The sequence below is a fragment of the Bactrocera neohumeralis genome, chromosome 5 (genome assembly GCF_024586455.1).
Source record: "Bactrocera neohumeralis isolate Rockhampton chromosome 5, APGP_CSIRO_Bneo_wtdbg2-racon-allhic-juicebox.fasta_v2, whole genome shotgun sequence".
NCBI classification, from domain to species: Eukaryota; Metazoa; Arthropoda; class Insecta; order Diptera; family Tephritidae; genus Bactrocera; species Bactrocera neohumeralis.
Genome location: NC_065922.1, coordinates 6,610,193 through 6,637,224, shown reverse-complemented (window position 1 = coordinate 6,637,224; position 27,032 = coordinate 6,610,193). Strand labels below are relative to the sequence as shown.

The following is a 27,032-nucleotide window of genomic DNA, read 5'->3' as shown; positions in this document are numbered from 1 at the left end:
ATGAACGCTACTTAAACAAGTCAAACACTAAATAACTGAGAACAAGCATCCATAATCTCTACTCAAATAAATGGCTCGTAAACTAAAGATTTTATACGAATATAGCGTTTGTTGTTGTACAGAGTTTAGTGATTGCTTGTTTCCTTCAAAACACACGCAGTTTTTATATTTTTGTAATTATTTTTGTAATTTTTATTCATTTTCTTTTTCATATAGGTTTAATTTACTAATTTTGAAATATATATATATTTGTATTTTACATATTTGTTTTGGAAAATTGGCGCTCGCACAGTGAAGCAATTCATTTTTAATTTGTTACACATACATACTGACATACATGCTATCGTTAACGACTAAGCTTAGTAACTAATTGTTTTAAGTTATACAAATTACATATTTCCAGTATGCACTTAGTCTAATTATTTGTTGTAATTACTTCGCTAAACACTAAGTATTTACAAAGTCTGCATTTTACCGTTTGTATTTTGTGTTCTGCTTATTATTATTATTATTTGTTCTTTATTTACAAAAAATATTTTATTTTTATTTTTTTATTATTTTTTTTTAAACTTATATATAATTAATATTATAATAATTTAATATTTTTTCTACTTTAACTTTGTTTTTGGGCTTCATCATTTTTTGTTTTTACTTTAGCTTATTTGATTATTCTTTGATTCGTTATCGTCTACCAATTTTTACGCACTTGAATTTTTTAATTACTTCTGGGATTACTTGCTTGGTTTGGAAGATATTTTTGATTTTCTTCATTTGCATTTCACATTTTTACAATTTTAAGCATATTAACTATATGATTATAGGGATATTTATATATTTAAGGTCATACAAAAGAGGTCGAGGACAACAAGAAAATAATTTGAGCAAGAAATTAGATATAATGTTTTGAAAATAGGTTGCTAAGTAAAAGTATTGCAAAGGTTAACGAATCATATCTCAAAAAGCAAGCCAAAAACGTAACTTAGAAAAGCCTTAATTTTGCTGAAAGAGCACTGTTTTTCAATTTTCGGAAAAGGGTTTCGAAAAACACTAAACATTTGAGCAGTTTTAACTCTTTTATTATGGACCTGCAGAAATAAAGTTCCAAAAAATTATTCACTGGTATTAAGTCTACCCTATTTTTATTTTAGTTTTGTGTTGTTTAAGATTTCCTTTACAAAAATTTAAGCATAAAAATATTTTGAATTTTTCATTGTCAAGAATGCGAATTAAGTAAAATCAAATTGAAATGAAAATTTCCTCCAATTAATTTATCATTCACAACAAAAATTATTTACAATTTTTACATTCAAAAATAATATAAAAAAATATATAAACACTTATTTTTTTAATAAAAATAAGAATTAAAAAAAATAGTACAAAAAATTGAAAAAAATTAAAAAAATAAATATAATTAAAAACAATATTTTTTAATTAAAATAAGAATTAAAAAAAAGAAATTATAAAACGTTTGACAATTTTAATATCCAAAAATAATTTTAAAAAAAAAAATATTTTAATTAAAATAAAAATAAAAAAAAAATATTAAAAAAAAACAAAAATTTTAATTAAATAGAATTCTAATAAAAAATTTTATTAAATAAAATTAAAAAAAAAATTATATTATTAATAGCAATTATTTTTCAATTGAAAAAGTTTGGTAACATTTACAATAATAAAACATAAGTGAGACTAGAAAAAATCTTAATGACATAACATACTCACACACATATGCGCCAAACAAGTGTCAAATGAAATTTAACATACATACATGCAAACATTTTGGTTGCTCACTCAGCTAATTTTTGGGACACTGAAACACCAAATGACGACAACTAAACGTCAACGTTAACATTTGGACTCGTCATAAGTTGCGATTTACAAAAATAAAATGCGAAAAGTCCATACACACACACTGGCATTTGTCATAGCAGCATGCGTGCATAACTTACTAAGCCTAATAGTTCGCTAAGCTTACAAGCTAGTATCTAATTGCGACAGGTGGCAACGCAGCGGCCAGTGAAAGTTGAGCATAACATTTTCGACCGAAATTTTAAAAAAATATTGAAGAATGTCCGAAAATTTTACATTTTTATGAAGTGTCAACTGACTGTTGGCGCAGGCGCACACCTGCCTCGATTATTTTGTTTTGTCTGCCGCTCTCTGTGCTGTTTCTGTATGTAATATATACGCTTAAAGACTAATATTGCTATACACGCGCGTCCAGTTCTTCGCTTCCCGCTCTCCGCGAGAGAGCAAAGCCTTATACATATACAACAAAATGAAATACTCATACTACAAACTTACACACACTTATATACATATATATAAGTATATGGTACATATGTATATAACTATCTCAATATATGTGGCTAAAAATGCAACGCTGCGCTTAAAAGCAACACCGCACCTAGACTATGCTATGTACATACAGAGGCGAAATGTAAGTAAACGAAATTAAGTTCTTTAGCATTTAGTACATCACATCACATCTAGTACATATTGAATTTGTTTAGCTTAATAAATAAATTATGAATTAGCAAAAAACCCTACAATGCATATATCTAATTAATATTTACTATTTACAGCTCGCAATCAACACACAGCGCTCGCATACGCCTGCGCGCCCCACCTTAGACGTGCAATGTTTGCGGATTTGACGCTGCGGCGCTGGGTTCACTGCGCGCCGCCAGCGCGTCCTCCTGCTTGGGCGCCACCGCCACTTCCACATGGGACGCCGCCAACGCCGCTGACATGCGCAGCGCTTGTGGCGTTTGACTTGGCAGCATCTCTTTGTGTATGAGCACCTCGCGGTCCACGGCGTTGGCTACGGCCTCCATGTGTTTGCGCACGCGCGGCCGCAAATACACATACAAGATGACGACGATCACCAAAAGCACGAGCGGTCCATATTTGCCGCATGCGGGATGTTGGTCTAAGAAATTCGCTACCCATTGAGCCAACGGCCGCTCGTCAACGAGTCGGTTACGCAGAACAGAATTTTCATCTTCAGCGGGCGCGGCGACTCCGTCCGTACGGCGTGCTGTCACGGTGCTGGTGGCGCTTGACTTTGTTGTGGCTGAAGTTGTCACGGGCGCTTTAAAGCTGCTGCTGGTGGTACTGCTGGCTGTTGCTACATTGGCATTTGGATTGTAGGGGCTGAGGAAGTCTTTGGAGCTGTCCTTTAGTATGCGCATGCGTGAGTCGGTCTCACCCGAGTTGCCGCCGATATCAACCGCGCTATCCGCGCCATACAAATGCGGCATCATGCCCTCCTTGCTGGCCATGTTGCCGGTCTCCAATGTGATCGCTTGCATGCCGTGGACATTGATGTCGCTCAGCTTTTGCGTGTCCACGATCAGTTTGTAAGATCGTCGCATACCGCCGGTCTCCTGGAAAGATAAATAGAAGAGAGAGAAAAATTAATATGATTACCAAATTGGAAAAGGATTGTACACAGACAATTTGCTTGTATAAATGTAGTTACAAATAATTTTGCGAATCTTTCCCTTTGTTGCACATATGAACATAAGGGACCTGCTGGCCGCTGCACTTCACCTGCCTGCCATTTCAGTTGTCAGCAAAAAGGCTTGTAAAAATGTTAACAAATTAATTTACAAATGCAACGAAGCGACGCTGAGCGCTTGTTGCGCTCCACACGCATGTGTACTTGCAACATTCATGCAGCATGCGAGCAAATCGCTTGCAGCCGGCTGCCAACGCTGCTTGCAACATGCCAATCGATCAATATTTTTGCTTCGCGTTGTACACTTTGTTCTACACTGTCAATTAGTGTACAAATATTAACAATAATAAGAACAAAAACGATTCGTGTTGTTGGCGATTCGACAATTTACGTCAGTAAGTCGGCAACATGAGCAACGGAAAGAATGCAGCAAATCATTCATAATTGCGTGTCATGTCATGGACCTTTGGATACCACTAATCACACCGGTAGGCAAGCACGCAACGGCAAATGAGGAAGTCGTAAGGCTAGCTGGAAAATTGTGAGCGCTCTTAATGGTGGGTAGCGATACTTGTGGAGGCACGATCAAAAAACAATCAGTTTGTTTGTTGAAATATGAAAATAATACTTAATACACTCGAGTTTAATATTAAGCACTACTTCCAAACTCCGAGTTTATTATTATTTTTTGTTTAATTGGAAAACGATTGATAAAAATTAAATTTGTCCGAAATATAAAAATGGTGCATAAACTCGAGTTAAATATTAAGCACTACACATTAACTCCGAGTTTATTAATATTTTAATTTATCATTTGTCATAAATATAAAAAATATAATGTTGCATAAACTCGAGTTTAATGTTAAACTCTATTTATAAACTCCGAGTTTATTACTAATTTATTGTTTAATTGGAAAACGATGGAAAATCAACCATTTTGTCACAAATATAAAGAAGTAATGTTGCATAAACTTGAGTTTAATGCTAAACACTACTCACTAACTCAGAGTTCATTGCTGTTTTATTGTTTACGATACAAAAACATTAAATTTATCCAAAATATAAAGAACTAATGTTGCATAAACTCGAGTTTAACACTAAACACTACTCATAAGCTCCGAGTTTATTACCAGACTTGTTTGAATTCATTAAAATATTCACATAAATGGATACTATTCGCTCAAGGAATGCGTTTGCTTCTAGAACAGAACCTTTTCTAACCCATCGTGTGTTCTGAGCGCTCAACACCTGTAATAGTAACAATAGTCTTCCATGAGATCTTCACTTGCTTGAAGCAAGTGCTAAAATAAAAGCCATCAGCATCCGGTGCACAATCTCAAATTTCTACAGGGTGTCACATTGGGCCTTCAGTCTGCGTGCGAGTTAAAAAGCAACTCACGAGATCACTCCAGCTTTCAGCGTAACAAAGACCAAATTAGCTTGGAACTTACCGAGTGATTTCTGGTTTTCGCCTGCGGGCAAATGAAAACTACACATACCTCATGTATATTTGTATGTACTCGTATGTGACGCGCCACAATTGAACACGTGTGCTTGCTGGTTGCTGCCTGTTGGTGGCGAAAGCCGCAGACGAACGTTCGGTCGATCGCATGTGATCATGCGATCTTTTGTGTACTTTTGCAGCGCACCAAGCTACAAGACACGATAGAGCTTTGAAAAAATCAGTAAAAAATTGAAAAGAAGTTTGAAAATGTATTGAACTATTGAAAGACGGAGTGAGCGGCGCGCACACATATGTTTGTACAGGCGCGGCGTGGCAATTGTCAACAGCTATGTTGCAATGATGTAATTAGACAATTAGTGTGGCTTTCACACCCGGCCATAAATGGTCTCCGTAATGTTTGAAAGCGCATAGTGACTCTAGCGCTAGCAGCCGTATGTGTGTGCGCACGCGTGTGGCAATTAAGTGCGGACAACAGCGAAACTGCCGCGGAAATCGTGTAAGCAACAAAAGCGCTAGACAATGTGCAACGCGGAACCAGTTCTACGCTGAGCGCTGATTATCTTTAGCCACGCTATCAGCACAGCGCGCTACGGTGGCAATCAGCGACTTCAACGAAGCTCTGTTGTAAATGCACGAGCACATCCAGAGTCGCGGATAAACGCAAAGCGTAGCGTCTGGTTAAAACTGTAGAAGCTTCCAGTACTATTTTCTTCTTGCAATTTCAATTTAGTTAATCCCTTTGTGCATTTATTTTCAGATGATCTCTATTTTTATTCTCTTAATTTTGGATTACTCCGTTGTTGTTTTTGCTTTGTTTTCGAGTGCACTTACCTTATGCTTGCACGTAACTTGCACGTGATATACTGTCTCTGGCCACAGGGATAATTCAACAGTAGAACTATCAGTCAATAGATTGCCCATTAGACCGCCTCCGGAGACCTCCCAAGTGACCAGACACTGCTTCGATGCATTTGTGATCGCCTGATCCCAAGCGATGGTCGTCAGCACCAGCGAGCCCTGGCGCAACGCCGAATTCACGTTGAGCGGGAAGGGGCCCAATTGTTGATCGCAATTGTTCCAGCACTGCAAAAAAAGAAAACGAAACAGAGAGAAGGTATGGTTAGCAAATGAAGCGCACAGTACGGTAATAAAAGCTGGAAATAAAGCAAAGGCATGGCTTAAGACTAGCAGCGCCGCGCTTGGTAAAACAGCAATAAAAATTCGAAAGATCGCAGATGTCGAAGGAGCGCACACGAAAAAGGAAGAGATCAAGAATCGAACGTACTTGGGGTGCAGAGGTGAGGCTTATGCAACTGGCGGCCTGGCGGAGGAGTAGTCCGCAGAAATTTCCTTCAGAATGTGTGTATATGTGTGTGTGTATGAGTAAAGCGCATTGTAATTGAAATTAATTTGTGGCAAGTTGTTTGTTTTTGCGGTTAAACTGCTGATGCTCGTTGATTGCTGCAGCCAAGCGCAGCGCAGCGCAGCAAGGCAATTGAGGCAGAGTCAAAGTTCAACCGCAGCGTAATGGCATTTAACCCGTTTTAACCCATTTTATGCAAATTACCGCTGGCTGCATGTTGCACGACCGGCAACAGAGCGCACACGGGGCACGAGCTGTAGGGCGGCAGCAGGACTGAGAGGTGGAGAGCGCTTGTTTTGCCTGCTACAAGCGATGCGTTCGTGGCGATAAGTGTTGCAAGAAGAGCGCAGCAGCATATTTGTTGTTGTTGTTGTTGTTGTGTGTGGCTTTCTTGCAGCTGAAAACAAATAGTTTTAAATGCTTGTCGACCTATCTACCTGCTAATCATATGGCACATACGCAGCTATTGTGCACCTACAAGTAGGTGGCGTGAGTGTTGTGGCACGAAGGAAATTATGATAAATTCTCTTTGGTGGGTGAAAGGTAGAAAAGTTGCATGCTGCAAGTAGCAATGTGTATGCGATTCGCAGTTGTTTACACTGCCAAATAAGGCTAAATGTGCTGCTGATGAGGTTGCAACACGACGTAGATAAGATGTTGCACAAATGCATGCCTTTTCTCAGTAGTTGCTTTTCTCCCAAAGCCAACGTTGCATCGATAGCAGCGATCTTTATTAGTTTGTCATGCCACAGCGCAATAAAAACGTTGCTGCAGCGAAAGTAGCGAAAAAATGACGTAGCATGCGCAAATGCCGGCCGTACAGTAGCTGTTGCACAGTAGCCAAAGATTTGTGTTGCGCAACTTGGGCAAATAGGAGGGGCAATTTGCGAGCGGTAAACAAGTAATGCAGCAATGCACGTTGGGGCGCAACGTACAACATTTTGCTACAGATAAGATAAGTGCGGCTTGCAACGGTGGCGCTGCTTAGCAATTTGCCACATGCTGCTGTGCTTAACTTTTTTAAAGGCGTTTTTTTGCCTTTTCTCAAATTTTCGGTAGCGAGAATTAAATCTGTGGCAAATTGCAACTTGCAACATGGAGCAACAATAACTGTCGCGCTCAAATGTGTCCGTTTTTTATGTGGTGTCATGTTTATTTTGATGTTATTGATTACATTTTTTAATAGTATTTGTTTATTAACAAGTACTTGGCGTTGCAAAGCTTTTCAAAATGTTGCACATATTTGTTTGCTGAAATTTTGATGAATCTGCGCAGCTACTATGGCATGCATAAACTTTCAACAAGCCAACGCACTTTATGTGCACTTATGCGGCTATAAGTAGAGCTTGACGTCGACTTGGAATTTCGTGGCAACTTCGCGACTTGCACACACACACGCCGCTTCTTCGTTTGGTTGCACGTACGCAAAGTATTTAATATGCAACTTGCTTTTTACAGGAATGTGTTGCATTAATGCATGAACATAGAACGAAACTTAGATATATGCAAACATGACGCAAGCCCATGTGGCAGCAGCTGTTACTCAAAAATTCTGACAACTAGAATTTGATATGATATGAAAATTGAGTTAGCATGTTGCTACATGTGTGGCAAGTGTACACACTTGCTCCGTGCGCTAGCTGTTGTAATAACGCGGCATGTGCACCCTACATGCAGCATGCAACAAAAACTGTATTAGATTTTTTCTTCGCCAAACTGCTACTACTCGCAGCAGCTCTGGATAATTTCACATTTTGAAGGCAACATGCCACGGACATACACACGCACACAGCCACGCCGCAAAGTATGCTATGCGATGGATACAAGCATAAATATTTAAAAACATATTGAGCGCTAAAGTATACGCAAAATAAATGGAAATAAGTTGTAGCAGCTTAAGAAGTTGTAAGCCAAGTATGCGCTTCCAGCAGAAATCCGCTTAGGCAAGCAGCTATGTGCTGCCACGAACGCCGGTTGTAAGAGCGCAAAGTGTGTTGCAAAGTGTGTATGCACTATATTAAATATTTTGTTTGCGGCAACCGCCTGCAACATGCTTCCCTTAAGTGTAAGTTCTGCACATACGCCCCCACCCGCCAGCATGCCTCTTAAAGCCTCGCAACTGCGCGACATGTTGCAACACTACAACACACGATTAGTTTGCCAGCATTTCTTACATATTCTACACAATTTGTGGCATGCCACATCTATGCTGCGACTTTCAGAAAACTCTTTCGAATTATTAAGCATTTTTAATGAAAATTCTAAGCCAAAAACTTCGCCAAAGTTGCCACAATTTAATCAAAAATTGTTGTATGTGCCATGCAACACGCTAATTATGTTGTAAGATAGCTTAAAAGTATTACCGAAATTATTGTCTAATTGCTTGCGCCAACTCCACATTGTTGTTGCCGGTGTTCAGTTGTTGTTTTCACAATTTTGGCACTAACATTTCTCATGAATAGAGAACTGTTTGCAGACTTGGTGCTTTTCCAAAACCAAAGGGGCAAAAAACGCGTTATTATCTCTAATTTGCACACTCATTTCTTATTTAAATAGTGTTTTGCTCAAACTACCGCTTTAATTTCCTTTTAGCTGCAACCTTTTCGCACTTTCGCCGCTGCCAGTTCCGCGCCAACAAACAAATCTCCACAGACTTGCCACACTTATGCATGTGCGGTTGCTCGACTATGCAGCGAATTTCGCATAGTTCACAAAAAACCAGCTGCAACAACAACACGCGCAGCGAAATGTTGCACAAAGTGCATAATGCATATTTTATGAAAATATGCGTCGCTTTGTGAGGCAAGTGGAAAGCTCCGCCGACTGGCGAGGCGAAATAAATTCCAAAATACTTATGTGCGCAGCCATAAAGGTACGAATGTAAATGAAAAACCGTGCGGCAAACCAACTATGCACCGAATGTAAATTGGCAGCAAGTGTTGCTCCAAAATGCTGTCATGTGTGCTTGTATGTGTGCTGCCTAGTTGCATGGAGAAAGCTTGTGTGTTTTTACTGTTTTTCGCTTTGTTTTGCTTATTTTTAGGTACGAAGAGTATAACATAACATTCTGTTGCACTCATTATTTTTTATAATACCAGAATATGAGCTGTTGCAAGTAATGAATGCGCACAAATTTGCACGTGTTGGATATGTATGAAAAGGATAAAATTAGCTGTTTTTAAGATTTTAAGATGAGTTCTGATAGACGAAAAGTTATTTTTAAGAAGTAGTAGGCGCTGCCGTTCTCGGGTGAGACGACTCTACATAAACGCAACGCAGTCGAATTGAGAACGGACTCAGACTCTCAGCTATCAACTCTTCAGTATTACTCTTCTTCAGTATTCCTCAAAATCATTTGCAGAATAATTTCTGTCACTATAAGAACAAATACAACAACAAATAATAGTCATATGTTCATACTTCGAGAGTGAACTTAAGCATGACTTAATATGGGGGATGAAATGAGCTATGGTTCTAAATATGAAGACGATACTGAAAAGATCTACACATCGTCACATAAAATGCAAAACAACGTATCATCAGAAACATCGAAAATGAGTTTTTATTGCTTAGGCCTCACTACATCATATAACATACATATATGCAGCATAAAATTTTCAGCTACCGCTCTCAGATATAACCAATATATAGCCAATATGTAAACAGTATATAACTGACATATATCCAATATATAACCAACATATTGGCAATATATAACTGATATATAACCATTTTATAACCAAAACTCAAATTTTGTTTCAATATGAGTGATTTCTATTGCACCGTTTTATCTTCGGCTGTAAATTTATAAAAAGTGATGTTACGTTATTTTGCATTTTAGGTGACGATATATAGCATATATTTTTTTATACTTTAATTACCTACTTATAAGCAATCGATTCAATGTAATGAGATCAGCTAATAACAGAAATTGAGTCAAGGAGAATTAAATATAAAATGACTTATGTTTGAGTTTAAGTGTAATTTTGTTATAAAACATCTATTTTAAGCTAGAAAATTTGCTTAGCAATAAGCCTAAAGACATTACTATACCCATTTCAAGCAGCTGCTTTTTAATTTCAATAATATTTGAGTCTCAGAATCGCTGCTTATATGTACCTGTAATGTTATTAAGCATCGGATTTTGGGAAAGAAAGCCACTATACAGTCCCATAACAGCGCTGTTCTTCTACTGTTATTAAAGCCAACAGCCTCAAAAGCAAATTAGTAAAAGCGCTAAACATATGCTATGTATGTAAGAGGCAGCTAAGCGACTTGTATGTGTATGTAAGTAGGTATGTATATGCATTTTGGTGAAATTTCATAAAAAAGTTAAGCAGTTAGTTGGCACTCACCAGAAAACTGAACGCTTCTGGGATATAACTATTGATATTAGGTGGTGTGATGCACATCTGTAACGTAAAAAAGAAGAAAAGAAAGAAATTTTGAAGTTTGTTTTCGTTTTCTCTTTTTTAAGAAATTCGCTATTTATATATTCTTCACTATTTTTAAAATGAAATTGCATACGACTTTATAAATTAGTTTTACTAGTTTCATTCTTTGTGTTGGTGTGTTTGGCTTTTCATTTGCAAATGCATTTGAGTTTTTAAAGTGAGTGTACAAATAAGAATAACTGTACTACAACAAAAAGCAAAAAGCGACAAGCGAGCGTTGCACTAAAATAAAGGGTGCTCAAAAGCAGGTTTCAGAAATCAATGTTTAGAAAGGGTTGCATTTTTGTGTAAATTTTTGGAAAAAACATTCGAAAATATAAAGGAAGTTGTGGCATAAAAAGCAGGCTTGCATGCAGAGCTATATTTGTCAAAAATAATGAAAATTGGATAAATATTTTAGTTTAAAAAAATGTGCACATGCTTGCTCTATAACTTTAAAGCTGGTTTAGTATAAGTTGAATGCTTTATAATATAAAAAAAATATTAATAAATTTCTCAATTAAAAAAATTTTATATTTGTGCTGTAAGTATATTTTTAATTTTCTGTAAATCTTTTTCCGCGACAAAATTTTTTTTTTTTAATTTGCTCCTAAAATTTTACTTTCATACTGCGCTCTATAAATAAGTATATGCATAAATATATTTTATGGTATACTTATATATAGCAAATATATACATATACATATGTATGTATAGAACATGTCAATATGATGAGCATCCTGCGTCGCTTGTCAACACTTGCAAGATAAACATCAATATTTGTCATTTGTTGCGAAAACTAAAGCTACACAAATTCATTTTCATGCTTTCGGTTTCATATTTCATGCTTTTGTGTGTGTTTTTGTTGTGTTTAGCTAGCGGTTAAGCGACTGAGGGCCTTTTAAAAATAATCAAAAAGTTATTCAAGAGTTCTCTGCTGGTTGTGGAGTAGGGAGGGAGCATGTGTCAAAGGCGCTTACATAAAAATTGATTTTTTTATTTTTCAATTTTAAGTGATATCTAATTCAATGGAATTTGAGAAAAAATATTTATATAGCATAAATGTCTATAAAAAATACTAATATTAATAAAAAATATTTTATATTATAATAACATTAAATATTTTTTTTATTAATATTAACATTAATAATAAAATTAATAAATAAAAATTTTTTTTATTAATATAAATATTGAAATAATTCTAGAAATCATTTTAGATTCGGACGTAAAGAAAATTCGAAAAACAAAAACATAAATATATAAAAAAATAATAAACATAGATTAATTAAAAAAAAAAAAAATAAAAAAATAAAAAAAAAAATAAAAAACTAAAAAAAAAATAAAACTAATAAAAAAAAATTTGTTAAAATTAAAAACAAAAATAATAGTTAAAAATTAAAAAATAGAAAAATAAAAATGTTAAAATTATTAAAAAACAAAATAATAAATTAAATTATATAAAAATTATAAAAAAAATATTAAAAAAAGAAAAATTTAAAAAAAAAATTTTAAATTATCAAAAATTATAAAAATAATAATTAAGTTAATAAAAAAATAATAAAAACAGAAAAATAAAAAAAAAATGAATTAAAATAAAAATATATATAATGTCATAAAAATATGTAGAATTATTTTAAAATGATATAACTAAAATAATATTTTTTTAAAACAATTTAATTTTATTGCAATAAATATAATATAATAAAGGCAATTTTTTGAGAAAAAAATTAACTCGGTAATATAGAAATTATTACAACAAAAAAATTGATTTTTTAATTTTCTCAAAAAGAAAATTTTAAATTCGCCAGCAATCGTATCCCGTCGGCTGCTTTGAAAAGCAGAAATCGCATTTTTCTTGTCTTGCCAATCAGCAATAAAATTATGCAAATTAACCAAAAAAAATTCATGTCAAATCGGCTTTGTTATGCTAACGGTAAACACCTAAAGCAGTGTCTACATATACACGCCCTTCTCTTCTTCGTTTTCTTCTCCTCCCGCTACTTCTTCACCAATATCTTGTCTAATTAACATGGCCAATTCGGCAATTTGCTGCTGTTCTCCGTTGTTCAACATGATTAGCTGGCATTAGCATTGTGTTTTCATGTGAACAAAGGTACGAGTCGACACACGAACAACCTGCTGCTCGCTGTTTCGCCAGTCAGTGTGTTAAGGTGTGTTTGTGCGTTGATTACTACATTATTTAAATGCCTAATTAACAAACTAAATATGCATAAATTATGATAAATGTAATTATGGGCAGGTAGTTGGTCGGAATTCATTCATTTCATGCATCACACCACCGCAGCCAACTTAATTCAATAAATGCACGGATTACCACTACACACATACATATGTACATAGTATATGCGGGCGCTTGGGCGCTACCAGGTGTGCTCACCGCACGCAAGGCATGCTGTTTGTTGCTTTTGTTGTCTAAATTATTTTGATTTAATTTAAAACAAACACATACAGCTGTTTTCACTTAATATTTACATTATAAATTTCGATAATTACTAACTAGCACTACTTGCTGTTGTTGTTGCTGTTTTGCAGAGCTAACTAACTGCGCGCAGAGCCGAGTAGCTTATAAATATGCAAAATTGGTAAATTGAATTTGAATACGAATAGCAACGGAAGGAATGAGAATGCTTTGCGATTATATGTGTATGCGTGTGTGTGTGAGAGAGACTGAGGAGAATGATGAGCGATTTATGATTTCACACGAATATTTGACAATTTATGCAGAGCAGTGATTAATGACAATGCAAGAGACCGACTACCAGAAGGCGGTGAGTGGTGAGAGAACGGTAGCAGTCGACTGTGTAATGAGCGTACGTAGGGCGTAATGAAGCGAGAAATGATGAACCTGACTTCTTGGCTAAGTGAATAAATGGCAGATGGACTGACTGATTGTCGCACGGTTGCCTCAAGTGGCAATTATGGCAAGTGGCATTTACATGTACGATTATGAGTGACATAACATTGGCCGAAGGGGTTTGAAATGGGGCGTTGACAGCTGGCTACGGAGAGGCCAAGTGCGGCGACTAAATGTGCATTTCACAGTGTGACCGACAAGTGCTGACCTAACTGTGGTCGTTGGCTTAATGCGTCTGTTGTAAGATGAAGTGGAGGAAATTTTAATTGAGTCAAAGAGAGTGATTAATTTTATAGCGGAACTGCAAGCAACAACAGTTTAAGTGTGTGAGATGCGGTGCGGAGAGATTTGTGTTGTGCATTTTGGAATGATTTGAAAAGTTTATTAGTTTGCTCTGATAAATGACAGTAAATTGTACAGCTGTGACCAAAATATTTTATTGTTTGTGACGAGAAAGTTGAAATAAAAAAAATAGAAACAATATAACCAAGAATTTTATAACTGAGTTTGAGTTCAAGCTTAAGTGACGGTAATAAAATATGGATAAGATGATTTTAGCGTCTTATAATGTAGAAAATATAATAATATGCATATATATAAATAATAAATATTTTAAATTTTGGAAAAAAATTATTATTTTAAATTATTTTCGTAACTAGTAAACTAAAGAAAGGATATACATAAGTCGGACAAAAAATATATTTTAGCTTTTTCATAGTCAATAAAAGCACCATAAGTTCTGAAAAAAAATTCTAAAAAATAAAAAAAGCAAATTCTTTCGCAATTCCTAAAAAAATGATTCAAGTTATGCCCCGAAATACTGAACTCCTCTGCTGCCTGATACCACTAAAGTATTAAAAATACAAATTTAGAAAACATGGACCACATGCCAATCCCAACACTCATACAACACATGCCTGCTTGCTAGGGCGAACTCAAATCAGAAAAGAAAACAAGTAGATGTGCTTAAAGAATTTCCTAAAAATTTGAGGCAATTTCCAAGAATATCATATGACAACTGACATTTCATGTTATGGCTCAAAATTTGTTTACATTTTTTTGGCAGCTACATAATGTCGTGCTGCATGCTACACAGCCAATGCTGAGTGCTGCTTATGGAAAAGTTGTAGTGATTTTGATTTTACATAAGTGGCACTCTCAGCCGTCCAACAGCGTTGGCAGCAGAGGAAAAGGATGTGCACAAGTGGCCATACGAGGGCCCACACACATATATACATACCCATGTAAGAGTTTTACATGCACTTGTGTGTGTTTGAAGCAGTATTGTGCTGGGCTCAGCGGCGCTGCGGAGTTTAAATTGTCAACAAGACAGCACTGGAGAGCATTTTAGGCAAATTGTAGTCATATGTTTTGCATTTTTGTTGTTGCTATCTTTAAAGCACTATAGTTTAACACATGTGCTCTTAAGCAGACACATTTTAGTAGAGTAAAGGCTTGTGCCCGTTAAGTCTTATGTGTACACCAATGTGTTTGTATGTGTATGTATCTGTGTATGTGTGTGTACTAGGGACTCATCACTCTCTCATCACCGCCGCTGCGACCCAGCCAGCTAGTCTGTGGGGAGTAATTTTGTGAATGAGTGGAAATTGAAGCCATGACATGAAATTTTAATTAAGTGCTTGTACGTGTAATAGTAAATTCAAACACACACATACCCATAAATATAAATTTACATATGTAGAGTAAAATGTTTGTCATAAAATAGATTTTTGCAGCTGCTTTCGACGATAAACTTTCTTTGGGCGCGCTGCGTTGGCCTAAATAGGCCAATTTTAGTAAGCAAAATTGTCATTGTGCAACTTGACACACATACAATCGTGACACACTCACATAGATATTATATTTTAAATGTTTGTAGACATACATGCACATATATAAGATGTAAATTTTATTTGCTTTGTTTCTTGTCGCCTCCTTGACATAATTAAATCGCTCTTAATTATATTGATTCGCATTTTAATTGCATACTCTTAGGGGGTTCGCCATGGTTTTGCGGTTTTTTGGCTTTCTGTGTGCCGCATGTGTAAACCACTACGAAATTGACATGTGAGTGGGGTATAAGCTGTAGCTTGTCTTCTGATTTTAAGATTTTTAAAAATTTTTGCAGGAAATTTGGGCGAAGTGAGGAAAATGGAATATTGTTGCATGGTTGAAATAAGAGACATTATAGTTAGTCTAAGTTTTATCTTTAATTAACTAAAATAGTTTTAATAATAAAAAAAATTAATTAATTAAAAATTAAGTAAATTAAGTGTAATTAAAAATTAAATTAAGTAAAAATTAATTGTAAATTAAGTGAAATAAAATTAAATTTAATTAAAAATTAGCTTGAATTAAATATAATTAAAAATTTAATTAAGTAAAAATTAAGCATAATTTCTTTTTCTTCAACTAAAATAATTAAACTAACAATAACGTTAATTAATTGAAAGATGAAATTAAATTTAATTTGATTAAAAATTAAGTTGGTTTTCCTTTTCCTTCTTTTTAAATAACTCAACTAACATTTACATTTTTCAATTAATTACACAAATATTAATTAATTGCAAAATGTAATTAAATTAAATTTAATTTAATTTCTAATTATTAAAAATTAAATTTAATTCTCTTTTTTCTTCTCAAATAACTAATTAACAAAAACATTAATTAGAAATTAACTTGAAATTAAATATAATTACAAATCAAAATAATATTATTATTAATAATTAAGTTAAATTTCTTATCTTTTTTCTAAAATCATTAAATTAATAATAATTAACAATATTATTTAATTGAAAAATTAAATTAACTTTAATTTAATTAAAAATTAACTTGAAATGAAGTATAATTACAAATTAAGTTAAGCAAAAATTAAGTTAATTTCGTTTTTTCGTTAGATTCAGAAAGTTATTATTATTTATGTTTGGTAATTGAGAATAAGTTTACTTAATTAATTTCATAGAGGATCATTCAAAGAGAAAATCACAACACACCTGCAATCATTTTCAATGCTTCAGCGATTTTTTAAACAAATTATATGTTCCATATTTCAAACTAAAAATAGTTTCAAACGTGCCACTTATGTGTGATGAAATACAAAATCTAGAGCAAAAGCCGCAATGATCCGTTAATATATGCCACAAAAAAAAAAAAAATTAAAATTGAGATCTTGCAGCGGAACATTTGTACCACATCAGCAGCGCTTACATAATAATCTTCGATCAATGCACTGCAGATTATCGCCAGCCTGCGCTGTTCATCAAAACACAAAAGAAAATATGTGGTAATCTTTAATTATGCCCAGCACCCTTTATCATCCGCCAACGAAAATGTTGCTTTCTAACAAATGAAAAATTTAATAGCATACTTTTCGTGCTTTTCCAGCTGCAATTACTTTGTATATAGCCATACCTCAATTTCATATGCCCAGTGATGGACAGCGGCTACAAAAACAACACGCAATCAAAGCAAAGAACAAATGATTGCTTGCTGCATTTCCTTGATTACCAGCACAGTAGTGTTGTTGTTGCAAGTTCGCTGCTTTGTTTTTGTTTGCCAAGTGCTGTGCTTGATCATTGTTTTGCTTGCACTTAGTGGCAGCGCATTTGCATTTCGTTTGCTGCAGCGCCTGACTCTAATAACGACGGAAGAAGAAGAAGCGAAGAATAAACAAAACTCCAGCAATCAATCGCAGCACATACACACATTAACAGCAGATCCATAAGTGTATGTAAAAACATATTAACTGCCGCTTGCTGCTTGCCACTGCCCTCGTACAACAACAACAACCAAAAAGTCCAGCACTGAAGTCTACTTTTCATGTTTTTCTTGTCTTCTCTCGACTTTCTGTTTTCTTTTTTGTGCGTATGTGTTTATTATTTTTATGCTTCATTTCGAAACTAGAAAATCGAGTGATTGCTCCATTTTGTTTGCTCCGACAACACGCTTCGATGCTGTGCCACATGCGCACAGGATCAATAAATATGTCGAGCGCTTTGACACTAATGTGTTGAAAGATCTGCTCACATGCCTTTGCCTCAATATTTGGGCATCCGTCTACTGAGCTGAGTGTGGATTCGTGTGCTGTTGTTGTTTGACGAAAAAGTGCCACCAACTGTTTATTAAATAGTTAGTTCAAAGACTGGTGTGTATTTTGTGGTTGCATGCCACATTGCCGTTGAGTGATGGGATCAATGAGGGCACTGAAGCGTGGGTAAAATGGGAGCATGCTTTTCCAAAGCAAAAAAAAAAAATAACATGAAATCGAAAGAATAATTATAAAGTGATTAGGGCTGACTCGAGATTTATATATTTTGCTCTATTCAGTTTACCAAAAAAAGACAATTAATTTTGTTATAACATTACATTTAATTTATTATTTTATTCCCCAAAGCAGCGATCAAAATCAAGTGCTTGTATGACAACTTTTTTATTTGACGAGATTTAGAGACTTTAAGAAATTTTGTATGGATTATAATTTGAGATAGTAATGCAATCTGCGAAGAAATTGTTTAGATCGGACCACTACAGCATATAGCTGTCATACAAACTGAATGATCAAAGTCATGTTCTGGTATGGGCAACCTTTTTAAGTTTACGAGATATCTTCACAAAATTTGTAATGAATTCTTTTCTAATGGTGCAATATCCAAAGAAAGTTTTTAGATCGGATCACTATAGCTTATAGCTGCCATACAAGCCGAAAGATCAAAGTCAAGTTCTGGTATGGGCAACTTTTTCATTTGAAGAGATATCTCCACAAAATTTGGTATAGGTTATTATCTGAGGCAGTAATGTAATCTTCGAAGAAATTTTTCAGATCTGATGACTATAGCATATAGCTGCCATACAAACCGAGCGATCAAAATCTAGTTCTGGTGTGGTATGGTACGAAGTTAACTTTTACCTTGTGTTTTAACTGTTTATTTTTATATTATTTTTTTATTTCATTTTAATTTATTTAATTTAATTTAATTTAATTTATTTTATTTAATTTAATTTAATTTTATTTTATTTAATTTCATTTTATTTTATTTTATTTTATTTTATTTTATTTTATTTTATTTTATTTTATTTTTTATTTGTTTTGTAATCCACCATTTTAGTTTCTTGACTGTATGTATTTCTGAACATCTTTCCAAATATCTTCCCACATCGCTCTTCAAACTGTTGCAGACTGTCACTCAAAACGCACAACAATCAATTTCCTCACCCTATACTCATGGGACACATTTACGTAGATTAGGAAATTTGACTCCCCGCGTCTTTCCCCTACAAAAACATGCCAGCGTGTTTTAAGTAAAATGTAAACTCAATACTTTTAATTGTTTTCGGATTATATGTTTTCGTATGACACACACACAGTGATAATTGAAGCTTTGTTGTCTGCATCTAGGCGTTGAAACGCCCAACTAATTATTGCTTACTTCGGCGGCGCACACACACACGCAGATACACGCATACACAACGGGTAATGGCAAGTCTGAGGCCGAAGTTTGTGTTGTTGTGAATGAAATAAATTGATAATTACAGGCGTCGATTGATTTACATGTCAAATATTTACCAGCGCGAGCTATACATAACAGCGCGCCACGAATATACACGCATACATGCAAACACATACACACACATATCTAAAGTTGCTTAAAGGTGAACTCCACTTCGCTTGTTTTTGTTGTTTTTGCCTTTTGGCATTAAAAAGTCTTGAATATTTACATTTTCTCCAAATCTAATTGCCCGGCTGACAGGCAGTCATTGACGTATAGCTGTCAGCAAGTACCGCTATTTAAGTGATTCCGAAAAATAAAACATTTTTTCGAGAATATCAGTTGAAAATTGTACAAAAACAATGATTTTTTTATAGGCGCGCTTTGCAATTTTATAGCTCAACTTTTTGCTGCTTTTGTTTACATGCCACACGCGGCGCTCAACAAAAATACATAGTGTTTGTTTATGCCACAATCTCATACATGGCTGCAAGGGCTCATCAGCATGCACATTGCAAAGCGGCCAGCAGTCAACTAGTTTTGTATGCTGCACGCTTACCAGCTGAAGCTTAAATGCCACAAAAAGACTGTTGTTGCAGGCAACAGAAATACATTTGGCAACAGTGCCACGTGCCTCAAGTGCCGCTGGACCGAAATACATTTACAAGCAGTTCTTATATATTATATATATAAATATATATGTGTGTATAAATGTATGTGCCACTGCATATGTGCTTGTTGCCACTTGCCTTGCTTTCGCGCCCGTGCCACTTCAGCGCGTCTTTAACACTTCGCTGCCTAAATGCCCACTTTAAATGTACATCTCCGACTTTTTTCGGGAAACTTTTTCCACTCACGCCTTTGGGGGTCACACTTTTCACTGCTACAATATTGTTATTTATTGTTGTTGTTATGTTGGCTGCGCCTGCCTGTATTTACACTGCTTTTGTATTGTAATGCCGTTGCCGCTGCCGCTCATTGGAAATTCCAAACATAAGTTCTAATGGAATCATTAACGTCGTGCTTAGCTCTGCATATATGTATGTATGTATGTGTGCTTGTTGTTGCTTGCTGCCTTCACTTTTCAACTGCCAACACATACTTTTACTTGTAAATAAAGCATTTCAACTTTTACTTACAAATAAGCTGAAATTTAAGCGCACTTTAGACTCCGAACCTCAACTATTTGTCTTTGTAGCGGAAGTCAATATGGTTTGCGGCTTTTGTTTTCTTCTTCTACTTCGTCGTCTGTTCTTCTTATGTATTTCTGTGTAAATATTTGTTGATTGCGATACGCATTTTTGATACGGACGTACGTGCCACAAGTTTATTTAAGAGTAAAGGCTGCCTGTTGTGGGGAAATAGGTAGGAATTGGGTAGGAATATATACCCAAATGCATGAAAAGATCATGTTAAAGGTTATAACGTCACCTAAAATGCTAAATAACATAACATCACTTTTCATAAGCTGACAGGCGAAGGAAAAACGATATAGTAGAAGCCACTCATATTGAAAAAAATTGAATTTTGGTTATAAAATGGTTATTTATTGGTTATATATTAGTTATATATTGCTTATACATTGGTTATACATTGGTTATATATTGGTTATATATTGGTTGTCTGAGAGCGGAAGCTGGAAAATTTATGCTACATATATAGTATATAGTATGTTACATAATCTAGTGAATCGTAAGCAATAAAAAACTCAATTTCGATTTTGATGATACGTTGTTTTGCATTTTAGGTGACGATACATGTACATTCATATTCAGCCATGCAAATGATTTTAACATTCAATAAATATTTTTTTTTTCATTCAAAAATTCAAATTAAATAACTCTAAGTTTAACCTTTTTTACCAAATTAAGTTAGAGGCGGTTAACAGCTGTTATTTTGTATTATAAAATTTGGTAATTGCCTTGTCCCAATAAAGTAATACCAGTCGTCATCGATTCGCTATTTCGTTGCTCGCTATAGTCAGCGAGTTTAATTGAGAGAAAGAGAGAGAGAGAGACAGAGAGCATGCGGCTACCTTCTGAACTTACACTGAGGAGTCATATTATAACTCTACTATAACCTACTGATTACCCACTCGTTCCACACGGCAATGTCCTTCGCTGCGTATAATATCTAATTTTTCGAAAATATTTCATTCTATCTAAGCATAATTGTAAAAAGACCCTTGAACGCTGATAAAAAAACCTTTTGTTCGGTCCACTATTTTCCACTTATCTCGCCACAAAGTGAATACACTAAAATATTGAATAAATATTTATGCTGTTCAAAGCAATCAGCTTCTAGCCAGACAACTACGAAAACACTAAACCCCAATTTTACTGTGCTACGCATAATTTGAAAATGTGGCAACAATGTGAATGCTGTCATTAGCATAAAAAATATTAACATTCATATTGTACACTCGAAAGTACTAATTTTTTATGGACTTGAAGAAGATTTCGTTGTTCACACAAAAAGCATATTTTGCTTGAAAAGTCACGCGCCATTAGGAAAATTTTATCTGCAGCCACTATACACACATGTACTTTTATGTATATGTGTGTATGCACTTATGTGGCGGCATGCCTGCGCTGTGCGACATGCTTGTGTATGCGTGTGCAACTCTTCTGCCCTACTTTGTATGCTCTTTTTTATAGAAGCAGCACTTTATTTATACACCAAAGCAAATGTGACTCATATATGCATATATTTATGTATAAATGTATCTAGAAGATACATATTGTATACTATATATACCATAAATAGCTTCATATACTCCTCTATTTATGTGGCACACAACTCTATTTTTGTGTGCACAGCGAAGTGTGGGAGTGTTAAAAGGGCTTACGAGTGAAAAACAATTAGGTTCATCAGTCAAAGCGCTGGCGATTACAACAACAAAACACTTTCACTCTTTCTCGTATATTATGAAGTTATCCATTATTTTTATCTACTGATAAGCGCATATTTTGTTTGCATATGTGGTAAATTAGTTATGTGCATAGATAAATATTTGAGTACCGTTAATGAAGCGATGCCCTCAAGTGGCTCCAACAGCCGCCTGCAAGTGCCTGTGTTTATTTGGCTCCACTGTGCTTCGTACTAATTACTTTTGTGTATTTTTGAAGCATTTGGGAAAGAGTAGCTTAGGCTTTATCTTTAGTGTAAAAGTAGAAACATTTTTTGGAGTAAAATGTGTGAATAATATTGCTCTCAACTTCAGCTAACAAAACACAGCAAAACGGGAGGAGATTTTAGGAACATTTTAAAGCCAAAAATTGTCTGTAAGCATAAGTTCATATGTGGTAGACACGTAATCTGTAGTCAGATCGTTGCAATCAAGCACATCTCTATCTCCTGATCTCCCTAACCATATGTTCAGTCCACAATCTGAACCTGTTTGATCGTCCAGCTAAGCGCAGGCGAGCCAGACTATCATGTGACAGCTTCTCGTTTTGTCTGCCACCTTTTTCTCTCCAATTGAATTTTCAGTTTGTTTGCGTTTGAATTTCCTTTTTCCTCACTTTTACAATACACACATGTTTCTTTTTTTCGTTTTGCTTGTCTTGTATTCGTTTTCGATTAAAATCTTTAAATCGAAATTGAATTTTATGTGCGACAAACGCCCTCAACTAACTGCTATTGGCATTACAGCACACACACACATATAGAGATATGTATAGTATACTCCCGGGTATGACAAAGTTCCTTTATGCACAAAAAGAATTTTCCATTGTATTGGTTTACCCATTTTTCCCATGAACATTTTCCCGTGCGTCTGCTGTGTCCAGCACACTTTGTTGTGATAATCTAAATCTATTTGGCTGCCTTGTCGGGGATAAACGATATGCTTAGAATTTCATTCTGCATTTATATTCGATTTCATTTCGAGGATTTTTTTTACAATCAATAAATTTCTGAGAAGTTTGTGTTCTTCGTTTCGGTTTTAAAGGTTCAATGGCATGTAAATGTGTTTTTGTTTTGTATGAGTGTGCGCCGAGTGTTGCCTTGGTAATGTGATATTTTTCGTTGGGATTTCCTTGCTTATCAGTAGTTATCGCTGAATTCCGTTTATTTTATGTTAATCCAAAGGCTGGTAGGTTTGTGACATCAGACAATTTAGGCTTGTTTATGCGTCCTTTCAGGAGTTGTGAACATTTTGAGAGAATGTACTTGTATGTAGAAAATGCTTGTGAAGGTGCGAGGGTTACTATTTACGACTTTTTGAAATGTTCTACGTAAGAGTTACAAACCACTATCAGAATTTTATGAATCTTATAGATTAATTGCTTTTCTAATTACGAGTTTTTAAAGGGACCATGGATAAATTTGAATATTTTCGTTTGTATAGCCATAATAAAATTATATTTAGAAAACTTTTTTAATACAAAAAGTCATGGATTGAAACTTATAGCATATATTTTGTCACATACTTTTCACTTTTTTACACTAAATTTCTTTCACAGATTTTCAAAATCTTGTGACATTTTATATTTTTTTCAAGTATCTTCTACCCAAAGCCTTATAAACAGCTTTTTATTCAAGCATACACTTGACCATTTAGTGCTGGTTTCTAGTTAATCTTCAATAAACTCTTTAACTGTGCGGAGTAGAGTCCTGTGTATTGGCTTACGAGGTGCCCAACATGCTCCTGCTCGCATTTGCTGCTCTTATAAGCTCTTGCAATATGCTTTCTGCTTATGTTACAAGTACACACACATACATACATATAGGGCTATATGATTATAAACATATGCATGTGTGTGTTCCTAAAAATCATTGCTGTTGTTCAACACGCCAATAGCTGTGTCCTTGCAACACTCCTTCATTATCGAGTACGCACACGTAGTCGCATTTTGTGCAAGTGCCTCACGTATACACATTTACTACTACTTTCACATGACACCACTTGCGTGTGTGTGGGTGTTTGCCCGCTTATATACTTTGTTTGTATTTCATATTATTATTTTCCAGTTTATTCCCTTGTAGGACTTACAAGCAAAAACAGCAATAACAATCAGAAGAAAGTCTGCGAGTAACTGCACAAATATACATACAAATACATATACATACATATGTACACATACATACATACATATATAAATATTTACAACCATATGTTCGCTGCTGAGCTTTTGTGCACCTTATATGCCAAGGCTTACTGCACTTGGCCAAAGAAATGCCGGGATATTTATCCCTACAATGGGGCATCGTACGAGAGTTATGTGCTTATTTCTTTTGACTCACATGCAACACCGATTGGGCATGCATGTGTAAATGTAGGTGTGCGTGTTTTTCCTAAGTCTGCATATTTATAGGTTCTGTGGTGCTGCTGCGGTCTGTGGCCCTTGGCTGCAGCAATGCACAACTGGCAGCGGCTAAGCTGAGATTTATATTGGAAATCTTTAAGCAAAGTGCAGAATGTCTTTGTGGAAAATTGATGTGGCACGGCATTTTTTATTTCAGCTATGAACAGCAAATATTCCATATTTTTATATGGGGCAAAGAAAACAAGTTGGACTCCGAAGCGGCAAAACGAATTAGAATGAAATATAATACAGACTCGAGAAAATTGTCCAAGCAGGAGACATAAGTCTGGTATGTCTGTGCTTAAATTAATTTTATATATTTATTATTATTATTCGAAAGCAAAAAAAATACAGAAACACCAAAAAAACACGAAAAAAATAATAAAAATAAATATTTAAAGATTAAAAAAAATTTTAAAAATTTTTATTTAAAAAAATTAAAAATTTTTATTTAAAAAAATTTTCAAAAAATCCAGCTTGAATTTTTGGAATATGAGAATTTTTTTATTGTATATCTATTTTTATACGAATGTATGTTACACATACATATCTACAGTGAACTGCTGAGCAGCCAACTCTTGGTGTGGAGCTTCTTTATGCCGGCTGTTAATGAATTTAACCCAGTTTTTATATAACACTTCCCTTTATCAGGTAAAATATTATAAACAACAAGTGTAAAGTGTGTTTATATGTACATATGTAACTGTAATTATTTACATATTTGTTTATGCGAACTAAAATTTCATTAATTTATTCTTTGGTCGATGGTTTTCACACCTTAATTTGGCCTAAAGCGAGAAAATGAAAATTTATTTCGGTCAAAAAAAAACCACGATCAAGAAAATTTTTTAACACCTTTACTGTTATTATTGTAAGTGGTCAGCACTTCAAATTTTTGAACATTTTTGAAACTAGTAGGCATGAGATACACATTCACGCTAATATTTAATGCCAAAAAAAAAAATATTTTTTTATTTTTTTTGTTCAAAATTTACTCAAAAATTTCTGGTAAGCAAAAACCTATGTTTTGGTAGATGTAGCGATCTTTGAAATTCCCATATAGCTTTGAGAAATATAATTTTTCGAACGCATCCAAATCCAGTTCCATTCCCGTTACAAAACCTAAACTAATAAACAGTTAATACTTAATACCAGAAAAAAATGTTTTTTCGAAAATTTTTGTCTAAATTTTTTAGGCTACAAAAAATTTATTTTAATACGTCATTTTTGTTGTTGTGCCGATACAAAAAATTGCCTAAATAGTTTTGGAAAATTGATTTATGTCCATTCCGTTTCCGAAGTCTGTCGTGGAGTCGGTATAATTTTCGAATATTTACAATTAACTGTTTTCAAATTCGAATATTTTTTCTTGAAAATTGCATAAGCAACAACTAGACCGCTCAGTAACTAATTTAGCTAATTTCGGTATTTTCCATTAGCTGCATGCAACTAAGCACAATAAATAGCCATGTCCTTGCCACATGGCTGGCGAATCAGAGCAGATCGCTAATATTTGCAGAAAAAATTGGCAAAGCAAGAAAAGCGCTGCACATGACAGTGCAAGCAGACTTCCGTTTGCCACAAATCCACTGACCGCGCCACACGGCGATATTGAAGCACACACGCTCCACTTGCCAGCAACGAGGCAGCCATCGATATAAACAGCGCTGCTCTGGCATTGTAATAAAGCGCAGCAGTTGTTGTTGTTTTCGTTGATGTTGCATAACTGGCTTAAATAAGTGTGCATGCTAAGTAAGCCACTTTTGGGTTGCAAGCCAGGAGATGGTGGAAAGCGGTGACGCGCGGCATGTTGTGATTGCCGCATGTAAGTCCGTATGTATGTGTGCATGTATTGGCACATATCTGGCAATCGGCTTGGTCGATAAATTTTCAATTGACCCAAATTTTGCACAGCTTTCTTGTTTTTGTTTTTTCCGTGTTGACATTTCTCGACTTTCTCGTGCTCGTTTTACTTTGCTTTCCTTCCGCTGCAGCAGCGATTTCTTCTGTCGCTTTTTTGCGCGTTTTTCGGCTGCTTCCTGTCGCTGTGAGTTTACTTTGCGGCGCTTTTTTCAATTTGCTGATTTGCAATCGATGTGCCATTACACACATGCAGTTGGCTGCGTTTATGTGTGTGTGTGTGAGTAAATGTTGTAAGTTAGTTTTGGGCTGCGGCTCATTGTTGGCTTGCTTGTGCGTCGTTGCAACGCTATGTACTATATATGTTGCAACGTTTGCCTTGTGCAACATTTTCGGTTTTCGTTTTCATTTTCGATTGTTGCAAAAACGGAAAAATGCATATTTTATTATGTCAACACACAATGGCGAAGCGGAAAAACAACGAAAAGCGAAAAGCCGAAAAATATAGGCCGACAATCGATCGAGCCGTCGAACGGTGTACGACTGCCACACTATCGACGGATGAGTGGTAGAAAGACAGAAGGCTGCTAATACATATGCATATGTATGTTGCACGTATGTGTAAGTGTAAAGTTGTGTTGCAGGCTCACTCCATTGACTTGCTACTGTGGCAAATGGAATAATTTTGACAGTTCGAGCCCCCCACCTTCGCTTTACAGTATTTATCTTTCTGTTTTCGTTTTCCGCACGACCATCACTCGTACTCTGCTGTGCGGTT

At 35.0% G+C, this 27,032-nt stretch overlaps 1 protein-coding gene across 2 annotated transcripts in view; it reads right to left on the bottom strand.

The window, feature by feature from the left end:
* Positions 1-1,588: 1,588 nt before the first annotated feature.
* LOC126758323 (uncharacterized) overlaps positions 1,589-27,032 on the bottom strand; it is a 62,201-nt gene continuing 36,757 nt past the window's right edge. The window contains exons 3-5 of one of the 2 annotated variants that reach the window (XM_050472557.1): positions 10,647-10,703; positions 5,760-6,011; positions 1,589-3,389 (exon numbers count right to left, since the gene is read on the bottom strand). In XM_050472557.1, the coding sequence (XP_050328514.1) occupies positions 2,631-3,389; positions 5,760-6,011; positions 10,647-10,703 (1,068 nt within the window). In that variant the 3' untranslated portion in view covers positions 1,589-2,630. The remainder of the gene's footprint in view (positions 3,390-5,759; positions 6,012-10,646; positions 10,704-27,032) is intronic. The other variant, XM_050472558.1, reaches the window with a different exon arrangement.